This window comes from Rhipicephalus microplus, chromosome X, assembly GCF_043290135.1.
Source record: "Rhipicephalus microplus isolate Deutch F79 chromosome X, USDA_Rmic, whole genome shotgun sequence".
Taxonomy (NCBI): domain Eukaryota; kingdom Metazoa; phylum Arthropoda; class Arachnida; order Ixodida; family Ixodidae; genus Rhipicephalus; species Rhipicephalus microplus.
This window is the reverse complement of record NC_134710.1, coordinates 229131759-229144576: the sequence shown is the minus strand read 5'-3', so window position 1 is coordinate 229144576 and position 12818 is coordinate 229131759. Positions and strand designations below refer to the sequence as shown.

Here is a 12818-nt window from a genome sequence, read left to right as displayed (position 1 = left end):
TCCTACGACAGTTAGGAACGCAGGCTGTAGCACAAGTCAATACAATATATACTGTACGGACATATTCTACTGAATAGTCACGAAAATAAAAGAACATGTGTACCAATACGTGGAAAAGCGAAAATAAACACGTTATATCTGCAAAGAAACAACAAAAAAATTTACATAATACACTGATAGGTCATTTTGGCCGATTCAACAACTAAAATTTGCAATTAAGACACGGATATTAAAAAGACGTACACACAGCAGCTGTGTCAGACAAACTCAATATTGTATGAAATGAGCAATGTTTTAAATTATTCACTCGACGATTCCATAACTTCGTCGTGAAATTCATTTATTCTGTTGAGTAGTGAAGGTGCTTGGTAGCTTAAACTGCTTGTCATAATTTTTCTTATTTTTGGTGCTTTCATTTTAGCATTATACTTGAGACTTGAACAGTGCTTGTTCAGAACATCAGCCATGGTTTCAGGAATCACGCTGCATATGCATCTCTTTTTGTTTGTTTTTCGTACCACCACGGTTTCATTGCTTTAAGCTCTCAAATAGTGGAATCATCTGGCATATTTCTTATTTTCTGGCAGTTGCTTTCTCGCCGTGAAAACACATGTAATACTCAAAAGCTTTACGAAGGCAACGGATGATCACGGATATACCTAAAAGCAGTCAAGTGGCCGTACTGTTTAGCGCATGAACTCCAGATTTGCGTATAATGTGCTACACCAGTAGACAGTAGCAATGATCAAGGAACATTAAGCACCCAAGCTCTCAGTATATTAGCTCCTGGCCAATGCTGCTTTCAAACATCTTTCAGTCAGAAGAAATTCAACTCTCAGTCAAGTGAACATAACAGTGACAAAACGATCTTCCGTAGATCCCTCTCATGCACTATCTCGTATCAGCCTAGTAGACGACGCACGCACGCCTCGATCAAGTAGCCGCGAATGACACATGCTTTTGAAATGGGCTGGGTGCCTAGAACGACAAGTGCTTCACGATCTCGTTTACAACTTTTTTTTATTATACCTTAAATAGTGTGAATACAGCCGAAAAGGAAACCGTAAAGCAGTTTCAAGTGCAGCCGTGGCATTGGTTTGAGCGAGAGACGACGTGACGGTGTGTCTTGAAGCGGCGCCTTGTGGCTAAAAGCCGCACTAACACCCTTAGTCCGTGGCCTCCGCGATCGGCTGCCGGCGGCGCGCCGTTGCTCCGGCCGTCCCAATCGCCCGGAGTGAGCGTAAGTTGAAAAGGGGGCGTGGCCGCGTTTTTCGCCGCACCGCGGCGCGCGTAGCCTAAGGTCGCTAAGAAGAAAGTGAAGGAAACGGAGACTGACATGTAGAGAATGGGCATGATTAAGAAGTCCGCACTAGAGATCTACCGAACTTTTAAGCAGGAAATTGCCAAGGAAAGGATCTATGACAATACTCGGGGTAGTTCTCTACTGTTTAAGGCCAGGACGGGAGTACTGCGAACCAAGACATATCGGACCAAATATGAAGGGGTAGACACAGTATGCGTATGCAGTGCGTGTGGAGAGGAAGAAGAAACTGCCGAACACTTGATAATGTTCTGTAAATGGCTTCACCCTATAGTTCAGGATGGTGGCGCAGAGTTTTTCAAAGCACTGGGGTTTAGGGACAGGGAGGGCAAAATAGACTTCAAGCGGGTAGACCTAACTAGAAGGAGGTTATCTGATTGGTGGCTAAAGTAAAGGCACGAGTTAAAATTAAACCCTTCACTGCGAAGTACGAATCCTCAGCTTCATTATTTAAAGAAAAAAAAGATAAATGTAATGGTTAGTTCACTAAGTATTACGGCTAGGTGGCGTTAGCCGCCGCCCGATCTAAAGGGTACAGCCACATCCATCCATCCATTCATCCATCCATCCATCCATCCATCCATCCATCCATCCATCCATCCAGTTTTCTCTGGCTTTCCCTGGCGCGGGCGGGCGCAGAGGACGAAAACTCAGCCTTCGCAGCCTGTGTGAGACGTTTAATAAAAAAATTACAACCGCTCATCAATGCAGTAGATAGAAGTAGTTACGGGTGCCATTTAGCCGTTTAATTTTTGACGTAGACTAGGGCCGCTGTGAAGCGTAAGTGAATTCATTGCACATCAGTAGTTTTCATTTTTGTGGTGGTGGTGGTGGTAAAAACATTTTATTGAGCAGCCAAGGGGGCTGGAAAGGGACGTGGTCAGCCTCCTACGTCCAGGAGGCCGCGATCCTGCGCCGAATGCAGGGCTCGTTGCATCAGGGCGATTTGATGCTTTGCCGCCGAGCTGGTCAGCGCAGACTCTCACTGCTCAAGGTCACGCATTTTTAACGAAAGATAAGCCGTCTTGTTTTATTTCTGGAAAGCTTGTATTTGTTATTTTAGTACGTGAAAGAGCGCGTGATACAAAGAAAGAGCGCAGTGCCACTTTTTTTTGTGTACCAAAGATATCAATTTTTTTTGTTCGCATTCATTTAAGAGAAAAATTGTTAAGTGAAGTGTAATCTTTCACGGCGCGCAGGTGTTTTACAAAGCGTTGTCACAATCTAGTGTTGGGTAAGACAAACTTCCTGCAATGCTTACCGTTGAAGTTGCCTGGCTGGAACTGGGTCAATTTTTATTTTGAGGTTTAACGCGTCGACGCTGCATAGGCGATGAGGCACAGCGTAGTAGAGGGCTCCGGATTAATTGTGACCACCTGGTTATGGGCGCCGGCAGGATTTTACCTTGAGAGGGCAAATCTATTGTTGCGCGAAGGAAAAGGGAGAGGGCATGGGGGTAAAGTGTTAAAATGGTTTGGTGGGGGGAGGGGGGGAGCAAGTGCCTTTTTTTGCTCCCCCTCCCCTCGGCGCCCGGCAGCCGATCGTGGAGGCCACGCTTGGTCGCTTCCCATTGAATTCCGCTCCTTCGCCCAGGCACTGAAAAAATGACGCCTGCTGGTACAGCTCTTTTCCTCCGTGTGACCCCTCCCTGCGTAGCTTCCATCTCGCTCGCTGAGACAAAAGAAAAGAATAAGTACTTAAAGCGTGCAACAAATGCTTGTAACGGCGCTCGCACTTGCAGGATTCGAACATTTTTCACGACGATCTATTTGTGAGGCAGTAAACTCCAATACATTGTTCTATTATTGCTCAGGAAAGTGTTGCATGGCCCCTTTTATGCAGCCTAACAAAAATATTGAGTGGAGATCAACTACTACAATTTTATGGATGCTGCTATGCAATCAAACGACGTTTTATTCTGCGTTTGTATTGTCAAATACGGGCTTCGCTCATATCTTCTTTGAAGCTAGGCGCACAGTAAAGTATCAGGAAGCCAAAATCCTGAGTGCAGTACTAATTCGATGCGCTGCATGCGTAGCTCAGTGCGATCCCAGCCTTTTGCCCTCTAACATGTTAGCAGTTAGGGCCGTTCCACGCGCTTCCCGCACAGCCGCAACGCACGTGCCGGGACCCCTGCCGCACGCAAGCGGGGGACAAATAAGCCAATTGGCGGCGCTCTTTCACCCTCCGCAGCGTCGCCAATTGGCTTATTTGTCATCCGCTTGCGTGCGGTAGGGGTCCCGGCACGTGCGTTGCACCTGTGCGGGAAGCGCGTGGAACGGCCCTTAACGAATGACCATTCATAGTGGTGTATTGTGTCGGTAACCCTGTTGCTGTGCTCATATTTCTCTTCATAACCACTTCCGCATAAGATCACTCCCTCATTTTAATACGCACACAACCATATTTTGCGACTGTAACTGAAAGCAACATGGTTTTCTAATTAGCATTTCATGAGCCAGAATAGCCTGCCATTCAGTAGTCGTTGTTGTCCACCCTGCGTTTCTTGCTCGAGCTTGCCACACTGATTTCAGATGTCGTCGGGGAAGGCATTCGTGTCTCCTCCTCCTGCACTGTGAAGTAGTGGTCCATGTGTGGCTTGACAATGTCCCAAACACGCGACTGTTTCAGCAGGTCCGTGGCCGCGTCTATGTCGGGCGCCATCACTCGGTCCTTGTCCCAGGGTCTTGAAACAGAGAAGCCCAACTATGTAACCATTCTGGAACAAGTACTACAACTGTCTAAGGCAAACAATGATGACTGCCACATTAGAAAAGCATTTATATAGTTGTCCGAGTTCGCATTCCAGAAATACTACATCGTATAGGACACTCACACTGAATTGGGCACTCACTTGTATAGGTAGGTAAGTAAAAACTTCATTTTTTCTTTGTAAAGGAAAGGGGCATTGGGACAGAGATGAGGAGAGGTTGCTACGCTCGGTAGTCCTCCGCAACTCTCACTGCCCAAACCAGGATGGCCTCCTGGACGTCGGGTGCCAAGCTGCGCAAGGCAGCCTCCCACTGCTCCGCATTACTAGCTATTTTTCGTAGGGACGGTGGAGGGGGGTGCTTAGGGCACCCCCACATGATATGATTAAGATTTGCTTTCCGTGCGGAGCAATATTTACAAGAGGAGAACGGCAGGGGCGTAGCCGAAAATTTTTTTCCGGGGGGATTCATGCAGACACGACGGGGGGGGGGGGGGGGGGCAGACATCAGCTTTTCTCTGTGACGTCACTATCGGTAAAAGTAAAAGTCCTCTAAGAATGATTGATTGCTATGTGGGGTCTAACGTCCCAAAACCACCATATGATTATGAAAGATGCCGTAGTGGAGGGATCCAAAAATTTAGACCACCTGGGGTTCTTTAACGTGCACCAAAATTTTATCACACGGTTCTACAGCATTTTCGCCTCCATCGAAAATGCAGCCGCTGCAGCCGGCATTCGATCCCGAGATCTGCGGGTTATAGCAGCCGAGTACCTCAGCCACTAGACTATACAGCGGCGGGGCAGTGGTTTAAGAAGTACAGTAAATACAGTAATACAGTAAACGACAGGTACAGTGACCGTTTGTAGCAACGGCCTCTTGTTGCACCATTGAATGGACTAGTCTTCGAAAACGCATCATTGCGATGACCCACTCGATCGAAGAAGACATCGTTAATCATTAATCTCTCTTAAGCGTAGATCGCATAGTGCTCATCGGGCCGAAGTGCGTTTCACAAGTCAAGGAGGGTTCCACTTACAACGAGGAATGAGAGGTATACGCAGCATGTTTTTGTAATTAATAATTACATTTTGGTTTTGCTTACTTTGCTGAGTGAATTTCTTACTGTCGATGTATGTGTCTTCATGCCTATGAGAATGGTTATTATATTATTCTCTATATATGTCAAGCCACCCTGACGCAGTGGTAGCTTTTAGTCAACAAGCATGCTTGCGATACGCAATAAGTAATTTTCTTTGTAAGATATGCTGCACGTTGGCAACATTATTTTGCACACGTTATTTCTGGGGCGGACTTTCAGTTGCACTGTGACTATTGATAGCAATGAAGTACTCCAATCGTAGAGGTTTTATCGTGCAATTTGTGAGGGCAAGGTAATTATTGATGAGAAATGTTCACCTGGCCTCAATCAAAAGTCCACGTGCGACCGGACTATACCTACTCACATAAAACTTTGGCGCTGCGCATATGCGCTAAATTACATACATACGCGCAAAAAACGCGGTATGTTCTCGTTTTTTCTTTTGTAGCTCTCTTCACTCGGCTCCCTGAAACGATAGTGTTGCGGCAAGATGACTTCCGTTGTTTCCAAGCGTGCAGCCGACTTTTCTCTTTACCAGAACAGATTCAGAACTGTACAGAATATTTCACCACGCAGCATATGTGCATTCATGTTTCCAGCACTTACACCAGCGTGAACAGGAGCAACCCCGAAGCACTCATAATCTTCAGTGATCGGTTCACCAGTGATGAAGGAATGAACTCTGGAGTTGCTGAGCATAATGCACCATAATCCATTTCTCAGAACGTGTGAATTCCGACTAGAACTGCCAGCACATGCAACACGAGTTTACTTACGCTCTACTGTGCACCGTCCATGCCTGTTGGTTGTCTGTTTCGGGCACTCTGATGCAAGTCGCTGGAATTTCACTACTGCCATCACCTCCTTCGCGTTCATTCCCGTTTGTGGTATTTCATCACGTGACAGAAACCACCAGCCTTCCGTATGCGCGCAATCACAAACGTGAGTCATCTCGCGCACAGAGTAAGATACTGGGTGAGTGCGACCTTACCAGCACCTGAAGGAAAGCGGAGGAAATGTATACTCGCCAATCTTTCCACCAGGCGAGAAACGTGCGCTAGTGTTTAAACCGGAACGTCACTAGTGAAGTCACCCCCTTGAAATACGCTGCCGACACGTATTGCTTGGTAGTTCGTGTCCTAGGTTGATCAGCGCCCTTCTATGAGACTCGATGGTCATGCCGAAACACCGTACGGTATAATGCTTGATGGTTATTACCCGAAAAGCAAAGCTGCTCCCAGTGCGCACTTGACCCCTGGCGAAAATGAGAATGCCGCTTGTCACAGGCAAGCAGCTTCATCGAAGTAACGTGCCAGTCGCCGGCGTGGAAGAACACTTTAGGCTTTCAATACTTCTGGACTTTTCTAGATTATTTAATAGATCACTTCAACGAGTGCTTTAAAATGCATTGGCACACCTTGAAGATGCTTTCTTCAATTTCGCCACAGAACATTCCCGAATCTGCCACTCTTCCCACTACCGAGAAGTGTACTGACGTGTATACTCGAACATTATCTCAACTTCAGCATTGCAAGGGGAGTTAGCAGTATAGGCTGCGAAATAGAAGCGAAAGAAGCGAGAAATGCTGAGCATGTCTGCGATGCAAGCGGTTGCCAATTGCCCAGAGGTATTCTTTCCAAACGTGCACCACCTTCTAAATACTCCGGCAACTTTGCCGGTGAGCACAGCTGAAGCATAATGCTTTTTCTCATCTCTGAGACGCCAAAAGTTGCACCTGAAAGCTACAACATACGAAAGATTGTTTGGCATCGCTCTCTGAACATCCACCGTGAAATACAAGTCCGTCCAAAAGACATTCTCTCTGTGCTTTGACGGGAACGTAGTCGGCTTCATCTGAATGTGTGTTTAATATCAACCATAAGCGCCTGCTCAAACAAGTACGAGAGTTAGCTAAAGTTATTTTTAGATTGAAATGTTCTGAACTACAATAAAAACATACTTAATAATCATCACTTGATAGGGTTTAACATCTGATGGGTGACTTCAATGCCAAGGTACGGAAGGAGCAGGCTGGAGACCAGGCAGTTGAAGATTATGGGATCGGTACTAAAAACGCCAGAGAGAGCTATTAGTATAATTGGCAGAACGCAATAATTCACAAATCATGAATACCTTCTACAGAAAACGAGGGAACCGTAAGTGTACATGGAGAAGCCTCAATGGCGAAAGCGAGAACGAAATAAACTTTATACTGAGTGCACACCCAGGCATCGTGCAGGATGTGGAAGTGCTTGGCAAGGTACGATGCAGTGACCAGAAAATGATGGTATGGTCTTGAATTCGCCTAGACGTGGAGAAGGAACGACAGAAACTGATACGCAAGAAGCCAATAGATGAGCTAGCACTGAGGGGGAAAGTACAGGAATTCAGTCTCACTTCAGAACAGGTACTCGGCTCTTAGCGAGAAAATCAGCCTCAGCGTTGACGCAATGAATGATAATCTGACTAGTATCATTACGGAGTGGGCAGTGGAAGTTGGAGGTACGGTACGACAGGACACTGGCAAGCTGTCTCAGGAGACGAAGAACCTCATTAAAAAGCGTCAAAGCATGAAGCCTCAAATACAACACACAAAATAGAATTAGCAGAACTTTCGAAGTTGATTAATAGGCGTAAGGCTCCCTATGTATAACATGGTATACATATAGTAGGTATAACATCAAGAAAATTGAACACGCTCTGAAGAACGGAGGAAGCGTCAAAGCAGTAAAGAGTAAACTTGGGATAAGCAAAAACCAGATGTTATGCACTAAGAAGCGAGGAAGGCAAAGTAACTGCCAATATGGATAGGATAGTTAAAATAACGGAGGAGTGTTACAGAGATCTGTATAGTAGCCGGGACAACCGTGACCTTGTTATAAGAACTAGCATGCGCAGATGGCATCCCACCAGTAATGATAGAAGAAGTCAGAAAAGCCTTGGAGGGAATGCAAAGAGGCAAAGATGCTGGTGAGGATTAGATAACATCAGATCTGCTAAAATACGGAGTACAGATTGTGTTAGAAGAACTAGCCACCCTGTTTACGAAGTGTCTCCTGAGGGGAAGAGTACCAGAATCTTGCAAGAATGCTAACATCATCTTGATACATAAGACGGGAGATGACAAGGACTTGAAGAATTACAGGCCGATCAGCTTGCTCTCCGTCGTATACAAGCTACTTAGAAAGGTAATTGCTCATAGAATTAAGACAACATTCGAATTCAATCAAACAATGGAACAAGAAGAATTTCGGGCAGTCTATACTCAACAATAGAGCTCATTCATACTATGGATCAGGTAATATACAAATGCTCAGAACACAGCCACCCACTATACATAGCTTTCATAGATTACGAGAAGGCGTTTGATTTAGGGGAAATATCAGCAGTCATGCGACCACTGCTGAATCGGGGCGTCGACTAAGCATATATAAACATCCTGAAAGAAATATACAGGGGATCAACTGCCACCATAGTGCTTCATAAAGAACGCGACAAAATATTAATCAAGAAGGGTGTAAGGCAGGGCGATACAATCTCCCCACTGCTATTTACCGTGTGCTTACAGGAGGTTTTCAGAGGCCTAGAATGAGAAGAATTAGTGAAGAAAGTTAATGGAGAGTACCTTAGTAACCTGCGCTTCGCCGATGAAATTGCATTTCTGGAAACTCAGGGGACGAAATACAACTCAGTATCACGGAGTTAGGCAAGAATAGCAGAAAGGTAGGTCTTAAAATTAATCTGCATAAAGCGAAAGTAATGTACAACAACCTCGGAAGAGAACAGCGCTTCGAAATAGGTAATATAGTGCACTTGAATTTGTAAAAGACTATGTCTACTTAGGACAGGTAATAACCGCGGAACCAAGCCACGAGACTGAAGTAACTAGAAGAATAAGAATAGGGGGGAGCACATTCGGCAAGCACTCTCAAATTATGACAGGTAGATTGCCACTATCCCTCAAGAGGAAGGTATATAACAGCTGTATCTTGCCGGTACTTACCGACGGAGCAGAAACCAGGAAACTTACAAAGAGGGTTCAGCTTAAATTGAGGACGACGCAGCGAGCAATGGAAAGAAAAATGGTAGGTGTAACCTTAAGAGACAAGAAGAGAGCAGAGTGGATTAGGGGAAAAACGGAGGTTAAGGATATCATAGTTGAAATAAAGAAGAGGAAATGGACATGGGCCGGGCATGTAGCGCGTAGACAGGATAACCGCTGGTCATTAAGGGTAACTAACTGGATTCCCAGAGAAGGGAAGCGGGTTAGGGGGAGACAGAAGGTTAGGTGGGCAGATGAGATTAAGAAGTTTGCGGGTATAAATTGGCAGCAGCAAGCACGGAACCAAGCTGACTGGCGGAACATGGGAGAGGCCTTTGTCCTGCAGTAGATGGAGTCAGGCTGCTGCTGCTGCTGCTGCTGCTGCTGCTGCTCCTGCTGCTGCTGATGATGATGATGATGATGATGATGATGTTTTGTGGCGCAAGGGCCATTTGATGGCCAAAGAGCGCCAGTTCGCGTTTCGATGGCGGTGAAACTCTAGTGGTCCATGTACTGTACGACATCAGTGCACGTTAATAACACCAGAAAATTTCCGGAGACCTTCTCTACGGCGTGCCTCATAATTGTATCCTGGCTTGGGTATGTAAGCCCAGAGAAATTTATTATTATTATTATTATTATTATTATTATTATTATTATTATTATTATTATTATTATTATTATTATTATTATTATTATTATTATTATTATTATTATTATTATTATTATTATTATTATTATACTCCTACTACGACTACTACTTTGCGTTAGTACAAACTGTGGAAGAGTATTGTTCATCACTCTCCACGGTAGTCCAGAGCTTATAGCAACCGACACTACTGATCCGGAGGTTACGGGATCGAATCCTCGCCGCGGCCGACCGAATTTCCACGGAGACCCTGTGCTAGAGGTCCGTGTATTAGATTTAGGTGCATACAACGAACCTTTAACTACAAATACACGTATTGTTTACAATATCCGACAAAAAAAGCACGTAGAATTTGAGCGGAAATCGCGACTGTTTTTCACTGGGGATTGGCAGGCGCGCTGCGGTTTTGTGGGCGGAGGCAAAATGTTTTCCTTAGGTTGCAGCTGAGTATAGCGGAGGTTTGGAGACAAGATCCATCAAACATCTAAAATACACCTTGTTCTATTTATCTTCTTACGGGTTGCAGTGAGACTAAAAAATTATTTTGGCAGTGCACATCGAAAAAATTAGCTCCCATCCTTAATACGCTCCAAGTAAACATGCTTTTCAAATTCGCCAGTTACAATATATGGACTAGTACGTGCAGTAAATTAACTTGCGGGAAGTTAATTACTGATGCGTTGGTATCAGTAGCAATGTCCAGATTTTTTGGGCAAATTCTTTTTTTTTTCCGTGACCTTTGGACATTTGTGGTGTACAAAAGAAGGGCAGTTACAATGCTTGTACGCTTCCCCCCCCCCCCCGCCGCGCCTTTTTTAAATTCCTGCAACCGCTGAAAAATGGGACGCATTGTTCTTTTGTGAATCAAAATCCCCCTAACTGAAATGAAAATGTCTTTGATTTTCCGGATCTCTCAATGCCGGAAGGGCACTCTTTAGGACGTATCTTCGCTGTAGAGTTGTTAGTGTACAGCAAGATCCTCTCTACGTAATTCAAGTTAAGGTGGCAAATATTCTTTTTGCAACAGTATTTGTAGCAATTCACGCTTTGAGCAGCTACTCACTTAACAAACATACGGACTAGCTTGTAGACGGCCTCCAGGGGGGCAGTGGTCTTAAGTGGCCGCAGGAACTCGATGGCCTGGCACGCGCACAGCAGCTCGATGGCGATGATGCGTTCCACGTTCTGTACCACCTGGAGTGCCTTGCGCGCCGCAAAACCGCCCATGGACACATGGTCTTCGGTGCCAGCACTCGTAGGCACAGAGTCCACTGAGGCAGGGTGGCTAAGCGCCTTGTTCTCAGAGACTAGCGCGGCCGCCGTGCAGTGAGCGATCATGAAGCCCGAGTTGAGGCCACCGTCCGCGACCAGGAAGGCCGGCAGCTCGCTGTAGGCTGGGTTGATGAGCCTCTCGGTGCGCCGCTCGCTCATGCTACCCAACTCGTGCACGCCGATGGCCAGATAGTCCAGCGCCTTGGCCGGGTACTCGCCGTGAAAGTTGCCGCCAGAGATGATCTCTCCTCGTTCGCAGAACACCAGCTGACAGCGGCAGTTCAGGGTCGATCTTCCGCGATTGCTTTGTCGTAACCGCCCCAGCCAAGATTTTACTGCTCATTCGCAGTACTGTACTCTATGCACACGTGCAGTTGACCATTCACTGTGCTAGTGCCAGCAAAGCAGGCCGCATGCAGTCGCCTGCTGAGCATTTTTGTGCGTCGCGCATGGCCTTCATCAACTTTGCCCCACAACACCTTCGCATACGGTTGGATAAGCATGTCTCGGTATTGTGTACATCTGATACGGTACGAGTGCATGAGGCCCTTGCTCTTGAGGAGTCAGTAGTAGAGGTTGGACCTTTCGGCATAATGCTTCCCCGAGAATGCTCTCCTCTCCGCTCTCCTTCTCTCCACCATTCCGATGTCGTCGTCGACGGGAGAAGGGCGAGGGGAGCGGAGACCTTTCTTCGAGCCAGATATTTTAGCTGCCCTGAATAGCCGCTGCATTTTGTTCTAGACATGTAGTACAATTCTGGAGTAAATCTTGCGCTCTCTCCCCAACTTCGATCACAACAATGACATTTATGCTTCACTCTCAATGCACAGTTTACCCGTCTTGACTCTCCTTACCTGCCCATTTGCCCGGAGGCAAACGGAAAGGCTACGCCACGGATCTAGACCCAGTTTACCCGCTGTCATGTAAACATATCTTCGCGGCCTCAAAAGGATACGGGGTTGTCCGTGGCGCTGTTCATTTCAGTAGTGATGATGCCGCGGACAAAGTCGATAGTGTCATGGACAATGCCATGTACCTGCGGGCAACAACGCAGCGTGTAGGCATCCTGCACACGATGACAGAACCGGTGGCTTTCTGCAAAGCAAACACAGGCCAGTGTTCTAAACCCGTCCAGGCGTATGATGCAATCTATACAACGTGTCGTGTCAATAAGTCGGAGTTGTGGGAAAGAGGTGGTGGGAAAGAGAAGAAAGAACAAAATGCACTAATGAAAAGTAGAAAGGGGACAAGATAGGCGTGCCAAGACGGCAAAAACTTTTAAAGCGATATATTGTGCTCCTCTATAACCCATGTACTCTCTGTATTGCCTCCTTGCGGTTGCTGTTTCCCCTTGTTGACAACTGGGGTCACTGGGTATGTGCTTAATCTTGGCCAGATGGTTGGTGTGTACCACTGCTTGTGTACGAAGTGTAATAAAATATAAGACCACATTTTTATTACGGCGTAACGGTAATGTGACTTATCGGGAAGTGGAGTGCTAGCCAGTTGTGCAGCTCTCTCGAGTGCCCTTATAGGTAAAAGATAACACTATTTATGTATGTGCAGAAAATAACGAAGAGGAGAGGAAGGTGCTACTGCTTACTCCCTAGTTATCTTGCCCCATTATCCCTTGATTAGTGTTGCATGGGTATATGGCAAGACGATTGGCATCGAAGGAGTATTTAGCACTTTTTTAGCAAAAACTATCACACATCAACGGC

General features: G+C 46.1%; 1 protein-coding gene across 2 annotated transcripts in view; it reads right to left on the bottom strand.

The window, feature by feature from the left end:
- Positions 1–1001: 1001 nt before the first annotated feature.
- Positions 1002–12818, bottom strand: part of LOC119187861 (histidine ammonia-lyase) — a 49053-nt gene continuing 37236 nt past the window's right edge. The window contains exons 15-18 of one of the 2 annotated variants that reach the window (XM_075878747.1): positions 12053–12192; positions 10889–11364; positions 3794–4007; positions 1002–2992 (exon numbers count right to left, since the gene is read on the bottom strand). In XM_075878747.1, the coding sequence (XP_075734862.1) occupies positions 3797–4007; positions 10889–11364; positions 12053–12192 (827 nt within the window). In that variant the 3' untranslated portion in view covers positions 1002–2992; positions 3794–3796. Of the gene's footprint in view, positions 2993–3689; positions 4008–10888; positions 11365–12052; positions 12193–12818 lie in introns of those variants that run through there. The other variant, XM_037435960.2, reaches the window with a different exon arrangement.